Consider the following 13811-nt stretch of genomic DNA (forward strand, 5'->3'; position numbering starts at 1 on the left):
ATTTATTCCAAACTTTTTTTTTTTCAACTTTCAGACCCCAGACCCCCCCTGCCACTTGCCCCCCCCGCATCCCCCCCACCACCAGCCCCCCCCCCCCACCCACCAACCCCCTCCCCCCACCACCAGACCCTTCCCCCACCACCACTTTTTTTTTTCCTGCGTGCGCTGACTGGCTGGCACTTTTTAGCGTCCGTCCACTGTTAGCGCATCGCCCGCCCCACCACCCCACCGACCGCTGATCAGCGTTGAACCGCTGATCAGCAAGTTTGAACTTTTTTTTTTTTTTCCTAACACTTGCCCATTTTTTTTGCCTGGACTTTTTAGTACGTGAACACCCGTGCCCCCACACACACGCACATAGAATAAAGGTTTACACGCACGCACACACATGGCCCGCCGGGTGTTCTCGGCCGAGGAGGCATATGCCCAGATTGCCTCCGACTCTGAGAGCCCCAGTGAGGATGAGGATGACCCCACGTTCCTTTTGTCATCCGCATCCTCCTCATCATCATCGGATGACTATGAGCCACCAAGGCAGCGGAGACGCCGCCAGGCGGAGCCAGGGGCCACACATGCTAGGGATCCTGTGGCCCACCCTAGTACGAGCCGCCCTGGGGTTCGTACTGGTTTCCCGGCCCACCAAATAAGTTCACCGGAGCCCCCTGCCGATGAACTTAGCTGGTGTCCCCCAGTGGACTTTGAGCCTGAGATTCCGGATTTCGCTGGCAATCCTGGAATCCAGATTCCCACAGTGGGGTTTACTGAAATAGACTTTAGTTTTTTTTCAGTAACCCACTGGTGAATTTGATGGTGGAGCAGACGAATCTGTACGCCCAACAGTTCGTCGCTCAAAACCCAGGCTCAGTTTTGGCTAGACCCGGTGGCTGGACGCCGGTCAGTGCAGCCGAGATGAGGACATTTTGGGGCCTCGTGCTGCATATGGGTCTAGTCCAAAAACCCAGTGTCAGGCAATACTGGAGTGGGGACATCCTGTACCAGACCCCACTGTACAGTATGGTCATGACACGTCACCGGTTTGAGGCCATCCGGAAATGTCTGCATTATTCCGATAATGCAGCATGTCCACCCCGAGGTGATCCTGCCTATGACCGGCTGTACAAGATACGGCCGGTCATCGATCACTTTGGGGCCACATTTCAGCAGGCCTACGTACCTGGAAGGGAGGTCGCGGTTGATGAGTCTCTCGTTGCGTTCAAGGGGAGACTCAGTTTCCGCCAATACATTCCCACAAAGCGGGCGAGGTATGGCGTGAAGCTATACAAAATTTGTGAGAGTACCTCAGGGTACACTTACAAATTTCGTGTGTACGAGGGGCGAGATTCCCGGATTCAACCACCAGAATGTGTCCCCCACTCTGGGTGTTACCGGGAAACTCGTGTGGGACCTTATGTACCCACTGCTGGATAAGGGTTACCACTTGTACGTGGACAACTTTTATACCAGCATTCCCTTGTTCAGGTCCCTTGCCGCCAGATCCACGTTCGCTTGTGGGACCGTGCGGAAAAATCAACGCGGCCTCCCTGCCTACCCCCTCCAGGTACCTATCCCCAGGGGTGAGATCCGTGCACTTACCAGTGGAAACCTGTTGCTGGTCAGGTATAAGGACAAGAGGGATGTCCTTATGCTGTCCACAATCCACGGTAACAGCACCACCCCAGTCCCTGTGCGAGGTACCGCGGCAACGGTCCTCAAGCCCGATTGTATCGTCGACTACAATCGGTATATGGGAGGAGTTGATCTCTCTGATCAAGTCCTCACGCCATATAACGCCATGCGCTAAACCCGGGAATGGTACAAAAAAGTTGCGGTCTACATGGTGCAGGTTGCCATGTACAACTCTTTTGTACTATCCCGAAGCGCTGGCAGCACAGGGACATTCCTCCAATTCTATGAGGCAGTCCTCAAAGACCTGATCTTTTCGGACCGGGAAAGAGCAGGCCGGAGTACCTCGGGAACTGGAGGCGCCCGGATCGTCCCTGGCCAACACTTTCCAGGTGTGGTCCCCCATACTGGAAAGAAGGGACGAACCCAAAAAAAGTGCAGAGTGTCACAAGAGGGGGATACGGAAGGACACCACAACTCAATGTGACACGTGCCCCGATCATCCGGGCCTCTGCATTATCGATTGCTTCAGGGAGTATCACACTTCCATGGAGTACTAAATTTTTATAATCCCCAACAGTTCACTAGAGAACATAAAACACTATGGCTCTCAGACTTGAGACACGAAAACAATTTTTCTTTCCCCAAAAAATATTAGTTTTAGTGCAGGCATCCTCAAACTGCGGCCCTCCAGATGTTGTAAAACTATAACTCCCAGCATGCCCAGACAACCTACAGCCATCATCAGGGCATGGTGGGAATTGTAGTTTTACAACATCTGGAGGGCCGCAGTTTTAGGATGCCTGCTTAGTGTCTCCAAAGTCTGAGAGCCATACATATTGGGCATCGTCGCGTGCGTAAAAGTCGTCGCTATAAAAATAACTTTTTACCAAACGCCTCGGATGAACGGTATTAAAAATATAAAATAAAAACGGTGCCAACACACCTATTTTTGGGCAAAATTTAAATCCAAGTCCATTTTGCCGGTAATAAAGCAAGGGTTAACAGCCAAACAAAACTAAACATTTATTGCCCCAATTCTGTAGTTTGCAGAAACACCCCATATGTGGTCGTAAATGGCTATATAGCCGCACGGCAGGGCATAGAACGAAGGGAACTCCATACGGTTTCTGGAAGGCAGATTTTTACACCATGTCCCATTAGAAGCCCCCCCTGATGTAGCCTAGACTAGAAACTCCAAAAAAGTGACCCCATCTAAGAAACTACACCCCTCAAGGTATTCAAAAATTACTTTACAAACTATGTTAACCCTTTAGGTGTTCCACAAAACTAAATAGCGAATGTAGAAACAATTTTAGAATTACATTTTTTTGTTACATTGCCTCAAAAAAGAGTAATATAGAGCAACCAAAAATCTAATTTACCCCAAAAATTGTCCCAAAACAACCACCTTATCCCGTAGTTTCCTAGATGGGGTCACTTTTATGGAGTTTCTACTCTAGGGGTGCATCAGGGGGCTTGAAAGGGTACATGGTGTAAATAAACCAGTCCAGCAAAATCTGCCTTCCAAAAACCGTATGGCGTTCCCCTTCTATGTCCTGCCGTTTAGCCAAACAGTAGTTTACGACCACATTTGGGGTGTTTTTGCAAACTACAGAATCAGGGCAACCCATTTTGAGTTTTGTTTGGCAGTTAACCCTTGTTTTACTCCTGGAAAAAGGAGATTTTTGTATAACTTACCAGTTAAATCTCTTTCTCGCTCTTCCTTGGGGGACACAGACCTTGGGTATAGCTCAGCTCCCTAGGAGGCGTGACACTAAGTAAAACTGTTAAGCCCCTCCTCCATCAGCTATACCCTCAGCCTGGAGATAGAGGCTACCAGTTGCGTGTCCAAGTAGTGAAAGGATAACAACCAATAACGGAAACAACCAGCCAGCAACCCAACGGGGCGCCAGACCATAACCCTGTAACCAAACACAGAAGGGTGGGTGCTGTGTCCCCCAAGGAAGAGCGAGAAAGATTTAACTGGTAAGTTATACAAAAATCTCCTTTTCTCGCCCATTTTCCTTGGGGGACACAGACCTTGGGACGTTCAAGAGCAGTCCAAGAAGGGAGGGACCACAAACCCAAGGCGGAACACCAGAGCATCAGGAAACCGCTGCCTGCAAAACCAGGCGGCCCAAAGCAGCATCCGCTGATGCATGCGTATGCACCCTATAGAACTTTGTGAAAGTGTGCAGAGAGGACCAGTGGCTGCTTTGCACAACTGTTCAGCCGAGGCCCGATGCCTCTGCGCCCAGGAAGCTCCGACTGCTCTGGTGGAATGAGCAGTGACGCCGAAAGGCAGAGGTCTGCCCTTGGCTCGATAAGCCTCAGACACCGCCAGTTTAATGAAACGGGCAATAGCCACCTTGGAGACCGCCAACCCTTTGCGCGAACCCTCCGGAACCACAAACAGGGAGTCCGTGCGCCGAAAGGACCCGGTGACCTCCAAGTAAATCCTCAACGCCCTGACCACATCCAGACGGTGCAGTTCCCGTTCTCTGGGGTGGGAAGGAGAGGGACAGAGCGACGGAAGGACGATGTCCTCATTGATGTGAAAGGCGGAGACCACCTTTGGCAGGAAAGTCGGGACAGGCTGAAGCACAACCTTATCCTGGTGGAAGATCAGGAAAGGCTCGGAGCAAGAAAGAGCCGCTAACTCCGACACCCGTCGGAGAGACGTGACGGCCACAAGAAAGATGACCTTGCAGGACAGAAGGCGAAGGGAGACCTCCCGTAAAGGCTCGAAGGGGGCTGATTGGAGCGCCGAGAGCACCACATTCAGGTCCCAGGAAGGAACTGGAGGGCGGTACGGCGGAACAGAGTGAGCCACCCCTTGTAAAAAGGTCTTAATTGGCCCTAGAGGGGCCAGGGGACGCTGGAGAAGAATAGACAGCGCCGAAATCTGACCCTTCAGAGAACTGAGGCACAGCCCCAGGTCCAGACCCGACTGGAGGAAGGACAGGATTGTGGGAAGAGAAAACCGGAGAGGTGGGATGCTCCGGGACTCACAGAACCCCAGATAGGACCTCCAAACCCGATAGCAGATCCTAGAGGATACGGGCTTACGAGCCCGGATCATGGTGCGGACTACGTCCGCGGAGAAACCCCGTCGCGTTAAGACGGCGGTCTCAATAGCCACGCAGTCAAACGTAGCGAGCCTAAATGCTCGTGGAAGATCGGTCCCTGAGAGAGAAGGTCTTCCCTGGAGGGCAGTGGCCTTTGGGTGTAATAAAGCGGACGTTAGGCCGAGTCCAAGCCTTGGATACCACAGAAGAAAAATCAGCGTGTATGGGAAAAACCTTGGAGGCCTGTTTGGGGCGGAGAAAGGACACGCCGGCCTGTTCAGAGCTGGGGGGGTCATCGTGTAGCTGAAAGGTATCACGGATGCTAGTGACAAGATGCCCCACCGCGGACGTCAATTTGGACGGAAGCTCTGAGTCCATGTCCACGTGCGAATCCGCCAGTTCTCCCTCAGAATGCGTATCCCTTTGAGAGGATAGACTTGACTGAGCTCGCACGCATGGCGGAGAGAGCGAAGCATCTGGAGAAGATGTGCGCTCAACCCTTGAACGTTTCTGAGTATGCCGGGCCCTGGAAGATTTGCTGGGAGGCAGGGAACCAGTGGGGGCGGCAGAAACGGTAGTCCCAGCGGGTGCGACAGGGATTGTGGCAGCCTGCGGGAGAGGCGGTCTATCCACGAGACGGCCCACTACGTGTGTAAGGCTTTCCACCGCCTGAGACAGAGACCTAGCCCAGTCAGGGGGTTCAGAGGCACCGGGGGGCGCAGCGGGAAGCGGGCCCTGCACCGGGGCCTGACATGCAAGGCAATGCGGCTCAGATTGCCCACGCGGAAAAAGTTCCTTACAGGCGGTACAGGCATGGTACCAGGGTTTGGGGGGCACCTGTGGGATCTGACATGCTGAAGTGTGGTTGTACTCTAATATAGAGACCACAAAGGGTTATAGCAGCTATGACCAGGAGGGTTAGGAGAGGGTTAACTGTCCTACCAGTGCCTCAGAAGAACGTCAGGAGATGGCCCAGATCAGCAGCAGCAGAGAAGCAGTGAACAGCAGTGAGCAGCAGAGAGCGCCCACAGAAGCCGAGCGATGTACACAGGAGGTTAGAGTCCCCTACCGTGTCCCAGCTTCCTGTCAGGAGTGAGGAAGCGCGGGAAACCTCAGCAGAAAGCGCGGGGAACAAGCTCCGCCCCCTCCAGCGCTTGAAATGTCTCCTGTGAAGGAGAACGTAGCTCCGCCCCCAAAATGACCGGGACCGCTAAGCCCCGCCCCCCGTTCTCGGCGGGAAGGGGGAGAGAGAGAAGAGAAAAATGGAGTCAGCCCCGAATGAGGGGGAGGGGGGAGAAAGATAGCAGCGTGGGGGGGAACGGCGTGGGGGTGCTGAGGATGCTGCTGTGCTGCATTGTCCTGCAGATGAGCGCTCAGAATGAGCGACCACGGGTGCCCCCCTTACCCAGAGGGGTAGATGCTGCAGATAGGGACGGGGTATGGGCTGGAATAGCCATCTCACCGTCCGACGTCTTCACCCTCAGTCCTTTCCAGCAGGGTCGCCCCTTCAGCCACTGGCACCGCAGTGGCAGGAAGCTGGAAGAGGGGCTTGGCGTGCGGGCGACCCCCTAGCTGGCGGGATGTAGGGGAGCCATTGCTGCCCAGATCCTCCTATTGCTTCTGTGGGGGAGGCAGCAGTGCAGATAAGTTGGCACTGGCGCAGCTCAACCCCGGGAGAGCAGAGAGGTCTAATGCGTCTCTGGTATCCCTAGGAAAAAATAAAATAAAATTAGAAGAAAAAGTAAAAATAACAAGGAGAAAACAGCCCTGCAGTAGCAGGGAGTGTCTTGCCTCCTTGGACACTAAGCTAAAACTGGTAGCCTCTATCTCCAGGCTGAGGGTATAGCTGATGGAGGAGGGGCTTAACAGTTTTACTTAGTGTCACGCCTCCTAGGGAGCTGAGCTATACCCAAGGTCTGTGTCCCCCAAGGAAAATGGGCGAGAAAAACTGATTATATTGGAAAATTTTCCAAAAAATAGAAATTTCTAAATTGTTTCTCCATCTGCCATTAACTCTTGTGGAACACCTAAAGGGTTAACAAAGTTTGTAAACCCAGTTTTGAATACCTTGAGGGGTGTACTTTCTTAGATGGAGTCACTTTTTTGAAATTTCTATTCTAGGGGTGCAACAGGGGGCTTCAAATGGGACATGGTATAAACAAAACCAGTCCTGCAAAATCTGCCTTCCAAAACTCATATGGTGTTCCCCTCCTTCTATGTGCTACCGTTCGGCCAAACAGTAGTTTACGACCACATATGGGGTGTTTTTGCAAACTACAGAATCAGGGCAACCCATTTTGTGTTGTTTGGCAGTTAACCCTTGTTTTACTCCTGGAAAAAATTGATTATATTGGAAAATTTTCCAAAAAATTTAAATTTCTAAATTGTGTCTCCATCTGCCATTAACTCTTGTGGAACACCTAAAGGGTTAACAAAGTTTGTAAACCCAGTTTTGAAAACCTTGAGGGGTGTACTTTCTTAGATGGAGTCACTTTTTTGAAATTTCTATTCTAGGGGTGCAACAGGGGGCTTCAAATGGGACATGGTATAAACAAAACCAGTCCTGCAAAATCTGCCTTCCAAAACCCATATGGTGTTCCCCTCCTTCTATGTGCTACCGTTCGGCCAAACAGTAGTTTACAACCACATATGGGGTGTTTCTGCAAACTACAGAATCAGGGCAACCCATTTTGAGTGTTTGGCAGTTAACCCTTGTTTTACTCCTGGAAAAAATTGATTATATTGGAAAATTTTCCAAAAAATAGAAATTTCAAAATTGTTTCTCCATCTGCCATCAACTCTTGTGGAAGACCTAAAGGGTTAATAAAGTTTGAAAAAACAGTTTTGAATACCTTGAGGGGTGTAGTTTTTGGGAGGTTTCTATTATCTAAGCCTCACAATATGACTGCAAACCTGAACTGGTCCATAAAAAGTGGGATTTTGAAGATTTCTCAAAAATTTCAAAATTTGCTTCTAAACTTCTAAGCCTTGTAACATCCCCAAAAAATAAAATATCATTCCCAAAATGCTACAAACATGAAGTAGACATATGGGGAATGTAAAGTCATCACAATTTTGGGGGGTATTACTATGTATTACAGAAGTAGAGAAACTGAAACTTTGAAATTTGCTAATTTTTCAAAATTTTTGGTAAAAAATGTATTTTTTTATGCAAAAAATTAACTTTTTTGACCCAATTTTAGCAGTGTCATGAAGTACAATATGTGACGAAAAAACACTCAGAACGGCCTGGGTAAGTCGAAGCGTTTTAAAGTTATGAGCACTTAAAGTGACACTGGTCAGGTTTGCAAAAAATGGCCTGGTCCTGAAGGTGAAAATGAGCCTGGTCCTTAAGGGGTTAAAGGATATAATTAGTGAGGGAATTTACATTTTCTTCTGTTTCTTTTATTATCTCTTTCGGTAAGTTCTCTGTTCAATTGGCCAATTTCTATCCTTTGTTGCATTAATTTTCCATTCTCAAAGCCTTTATATTCAAATTACTTTAAATTCTGCCTCCCTCATATTCTTCCGTTTCTGTAGTTTCCTTTAAAATTTACTCCTTGGGACACTCTCTAACCAGTGCGGTAAATGATAACTCTCCCTAGCAATAAAACTATTTGCATCAGTGGGCTTGTTAAATGTTTTTGTATAGATCCCACTTAGATATATTAATAAATCCCAAAAAGTAATTTTTTTATCACTAAAGGTTAGGGCAAACTCAAAATTCATTTTTATTAATATCTATTAAAAATTCTTGAAACTTATCCCCCCCATACAAACAAAAAGGTAGTTGATAAAACGCCACCTGACAAGGCTGGGCCGGAGCTTCATCCCCATGGCGGTCCCCCATATCTGGAGGTAAAAATTCTCATTGACCTGGATTGTTCATGGTTTTTATTGCACTGAATTATTAAAGATTTCTGGTTATTTGGAAGCTGGACCTCTTTTTTACTTAAATTCTCATTGCATGTAAAATAATTTGTTAAAATAAACATGATGCACTCCCCTATATAATTTTTTTGGGCATTTCCCTTTTGCTTTTAAAGCATACTTGACTGCATCATACCCTTTTTTATTTTCAATCACTAATACTCCCTGAGTAAGGACAGAGTCTGTCTGAAAATCATTGGAGGTTTTCTGGCACCTGCAGCATTCCGTAGCTGCAGAAGTGATGTAACTAGTGCAACTAGCCAACTCATTTCTACACAGCATTGCGTCACCGGCCACGGTGCATGCTGTTAACCTGAAAAAAAGAAGAAAAAAAAAAACTTACCTACTAGTCGCAAGAGCCTGGACTCGCAACAAGTCGACATGAACTCCAGCACAGAAGCACTGTTTTGAGAAAATACGAGGCGTAGGAGTTTTGGAAGAAATTTTGAGCCACCAAAATAAGTATAAAACCCAAATAAAATAATTTACACAGAAGCACTGTTTTGGAAAGTAAATGCTGTAGGATCTAGGTACACTGTTCTTCTGAACAAAGTCTGGAACAACCCATTTTCCTCAGAATTTGAGAGAAATGCACTGTAACCAGCATGTACAACATTTGCTGCCTTCCTTAAATAAAAGCAATATTTGCCACCTGTTTTTTAAAAAAATTATTAACAATCTATGACCTCACTCATTGAGCTACACTGCTATTTTGAACATGCCCCTTTCAATTAGTGATTGAATTACAGAGAATCAGCAGCATGCAAGTCACGACTGTTAGGTTTCTATTACGCTACTACACCTGCTAGTAAAATTTGCCATGTAGAAACATTTCTACCAAAAACAGTGATTGATCAGGTTAGGGATGTCTGGCTTATGTTGAACACAACTGTCATTTTTGTTTCCTTTTTTTCTGTGGACAGATATGAACCGTTTTTATTATGTGCTCCTTTGACCCCCTTCACACGTCTGCAATTTTGTTCCGCATTTTGCAGAACGGAATTGCAGACCCATTCATTTCTATGGGGCCGCACAATGTGCTGCCCGGATACGGAATTGCAAACCCGCACTTCCATTCCTGAAAATAAACTGAACATGTCCTATTGTCTGCAATTGCAGACAATAAGCATATTCTATTAGTGCCGGCAATGTGCAGTTGGCAAAATGCAGAACGCACATTGCTGGTGTCAGTGCTTTGCGGATCCGCAAAACACACTACAAACGTGTGAATGGACCCTTAGGTGATGTCGCATTTTCCCTGCACTTGTACTTGTTTTTAACTTAGGATTTTTTATCAGATAGATTCAAAGCAGACTGGCAACTTGTTTTATAGGCATTATGCTTTTGCCATAGGCTTACACTCTTGAGTAACATTAGGCTACCTTCACTCGTGTTTTGGGCAGATCAGTCATGGACGGATCCTTTCAGATAATACAACTGTCTGCTTCACTTCAGAACGGATCTGTTTATATTATCTGTAACATAGCCAAGACGGATCAGTCTTGACCACCATTGAAACTCAATGGAGGACTGATCCGTTTTCTATTGTGTCAGTGAAAACTGATCCATCCCCATTGACTTACATTGTATAAAAGGATGGATCAGTTTGGCTCAGTTTCATCAGACGGACACAAGAATGCTGCAAGCAGCATTTTGGTGTCAGTCTCTAAAGCAGAATGGAGACTGAATCGATTCATTCTGAGCAGATCCTTTTCCATTCAGAATGTATTAAAGAAAACCTTTCACCGATTATTACACTGAACTAAGTATACAGACAGGTAGAGCAGTGCCCGGGGATCTCACTGCACTTACCATTATCCCTGGGCGCCGCTCCGTTCTCCTGCTATGCCCTCCGGTATCTTCGGTCACTAAGTTATAGTAGGCAGAGATTTTAGTCACTAAGTTATAGTAGGCGGAGTCTGCCCTTGTTCTTCTGTAGCGCTGGCCAATCACATTGCAGAGTTCACAGCCTGGGAGAAAATAACTTCACAGGCTGTGAGCTCTGCATTTGGCCAGCGCTAGAGCAGAAGGGCAGACTCCGCCTACCATAACTTAGTGACTGAAATCTCCGCCTACTATAACTTAGTGGCCGGAGATACCGGAGGGAATAGTGGGAGAACGGAGCTGCGCCCGGGGATAATAGCAAGTGCAGTGAGATCCCCGGCGCCGCTCTACATGGCTGTATACTTAGTTCACATTGTAAATCGGTGAAAGGTCCTCTTTAAGGGCAAAACTGATCTGTTTTGGACCTCTTGTGAGATCCCTGAACAGATCTCAAACTGAAAGCCAAAAGATGTGTGAAAGTAGCCTTAGTCAGTATGAGATTTTTTTTTTCATAAATAGGCTGAGTTCCCTTATGGTTTGTTATCTGGAGCAGTATATCAGAAAAACAAAGCTCTGGCCATTATAAAGATATGCCATGCATATTTCATTATGTGTCCTATAATAAATAGTTCACAAATTTACAATGCACACTAAAGTAATACATACGCTTTCTATGTGAGGAGGACAGTTTGACCCTGTTGCTTCAACTGGGATGTCATCATACTTCTCGAAGTTTATGCCAGTATTGCTTCCAGAGAAAAGTTCTCTGAAAAGAAGAAATTAAAGTGATAAGTAGGAAGCCAAAGTGCATTACAAAAGCATAACCAAAGCATGTGAATTAATACTCACTGTTCTACGCGGTCATTTGGCGCAAGAGGCTTTGACCAGTCATCTTCTTCATTTCTCTCATCTGTCCAACGACTGCTTCTACCAAATCCACCCCGATCACTGCGATTTGCCATGCCATCATAACCATCTGTGCGACGATCCTCAGGTCTACACGCAGTATACAAAAAAAATATTTGTGTCGTCCCATGGAATGTCACAAGGATATAAATGGTGTGGACATGCAAGGACAAGTCCACATGGGACAGCACTGCTGCAGATTATATGTTCAGATTTGCACAGGTAAAATCCACAAGGGATTACAGATCAACTGATGAATCTGCAGAAAAAGTCACATTTAACATAGATTTGTCGTCATTTGCGGCGAGAACCGCATCAGAAGACTTCAGCCCAGTGCAGGCTTGCCCTACATTTGGAACCATCAAAATATAGTGTCAGGATAGACTGAAGGTATAATTCAAGTTAAATTATAGTTGTGGGAAGTACATAGGCTCTCCTTCATACAGCTGCACACTGCTCTGTGTCGTAGTGAAAGCTTACCTGAGGCTCAGTAGGTCCTTTACCAGTTTATGCTCTGGTGGCCAGGGTGCGAGAACAGCACAGGACTACTCCTCAGGTTTATTGGGTTTGGAAAGTTGTGCACACAAGTAAGGTGAGATCAAACACAAGGTGTTTAACAACCATTTAATATTGTTCCCCCCCCCCCCATATCAAGCTTTAAAACATTAAATTGTATTGTATAAATGTTATAAGTGTTAAAAAGAGGCACTAACCAAAAAGCATTATGAAAAAAGTCCTAATTATAATTAAAGGATTTTCCAGTCCCTTTAAACAGATAGCCTATCATGAGGATAGGCTATCAATATGTGATTGACAGGGGTCTGACACCTCATCTGTTGTTTCAAGTAGAGCTCCATCCACTAAAGATGGAGCAGTACATCCATAGCCCCTGACAATCAGATATTGATGGCTTTTACTGGATTGCATCTATTGTGATAAAAATTATGTTTGTAATTGTTTTGTTTTATGTAGTGAGAAAATCGAATGTAAAAGATGCAAAATAAAAAAAATTACATCTTGCAAACTTGGGGTTGTAGAAGTTACACATTGCCTAATAAATCTTCAATGTAAAAGCTACTCACATACAAGCTTGAAACATCTATGTTAGCAAGCTACCTTAAGGGACTCACCTCCGTGCCCCAGTGCCCCTATCATTAAATACACCTGGTCTGCCACCACGGTCAGTTCTTGACCCAAAACTGCTGTAGGCATCTTTGTCTCTACTGGAATTCCACCCAGAATTCTCTTTGTCATAAAAGCCTAAAGAGAAGAAAAAAAAAAAAAGTTAAAGCTTTTCATTTTATTCATTCCCCCATTACAATATTTACCATGTGGCATGCCTGGGAGCCTTAAAACTGCCTCAGAATGCAATTATAACTGATCAGCACAGCCCAGTATTACTGCAGGGGGTGAGGGAGCATCTGTCAGCAGATTTTTATCTGTGAATCTGGATGACCTAATACATGTGCACTTGGCAGCTGAAGGAATCTGTAGGTCCCATGTTCATATGTGCCAGCATTTCTGAGAAATATATGCAAATGAGCCTCTAGGAGCAACAGGGGCGTTACCATTACACTTAAAGTGCAGAGCACGTGGCAGTGTAAATGTCAAAGAGCAGAACCTCTAAGTGTAATGGTAACTCCATCTGCACATATCAAATACTTGTCAGCAATGTGGGAACATAAACATGAGACCAACAGACATTTTCAGCTGCCAAGTGCACAAGCAGGTTAACCAGTTTCATAGGTAAAAAAAAAATTGCTGACAGATACTGTTTAAATGACCAGGCTTTACATTCAGTTACTGTAGATGGCTGTCACCTGTAACAGAGGTGCCAACTGCTGAATACAGAAGGCTCAGCTCCTAAACCCTCCCAATCTGGCATTATTATGTCAAATGTCAAAGGGGTTAAAGCAGTGTTACTGTAAAAAAAAAATTTTAAAAAAAAATATATATGCTGTCAAATGCTTAATAGTGTTGAGCAAAGCAAGCTGGGTGCTTCATCCAAAGTAGCTCCATTTGAGGGTGGAGCATGGCCACTTGACCCTTCCGCTCCGTGAGTGTCACAATAACAAGAAAAAAAAAATAGTATTGTATATGTGTGTATATATATATATATATATATATATATATATATATATATATAAACTAATATAGCACAAGACACAATAATAATGCAGTGACTTCAATGATATTATGTCCCCAGATTTAGGCTACTTTCACGCGTATTCATCGTGGATCTGCACAGATGGTGTTCAGATACCATCTACATCCGTTCAGAACGGATCTGTTTGTATCATCTTTAACATAGCCAAGACAGATCAGTCTTGGACACTATTGAAAGTCAATGGAGGACGGATCAGTTTTCTATTGTGCCCGACTGTCAAAACGGATTCGTCCCCATTGACTTACATTGTGTGTCAGAACTGATCCATTTGGCTCAGTTTCGTCAAGCGG

General features: G+C 46.0%; 1 protein-coding gene across 2 annotated transcripts in view; it reads right to left on the reverse strand.

Moving 5' to 3' along the window:
- Positions 1-13811, reverse strand: part of DDX3X (DEAD-box helicase 3 X-linked) — a 39022-nt gene that overhangs the window by 14786 nt on the left and 10425 nt on the right. For both annotated transcript variants that reach the window (XM_044283611.1, XM_044283610.1), the window contains 3 exons: positions 12485-12614; positions 11298-11444; positions 11115-11214 (listed from right to left, as the gene is read on the reverse strand). In XM_044283611.1, coding sequence (XP_044139546.1) covers positions 11115-11214; positions 11298-11444; positions 12485-12614 — 377 coding nt within the window. The remainder of the gene's footprint in view (positions 1-11114; positions 11215-11297; positions 11445-12484; positions 12615-13811) is intronic.

The sequence above is a fragment of the Bufo gargarizans genome, chromosome 3 (assembly GCF_014858855.1).
Source record: "Bufo gargarizans isolate SCDJY-AF-19 chromosome 3, ASM1485885v1, whole genome shotgun sequence".
Lineage (NCBI taxonomy): Eukaryota > Metazoa > Chordata > Amphibia > Anura > Bufonidae > Bufo > Bufo gargarizans.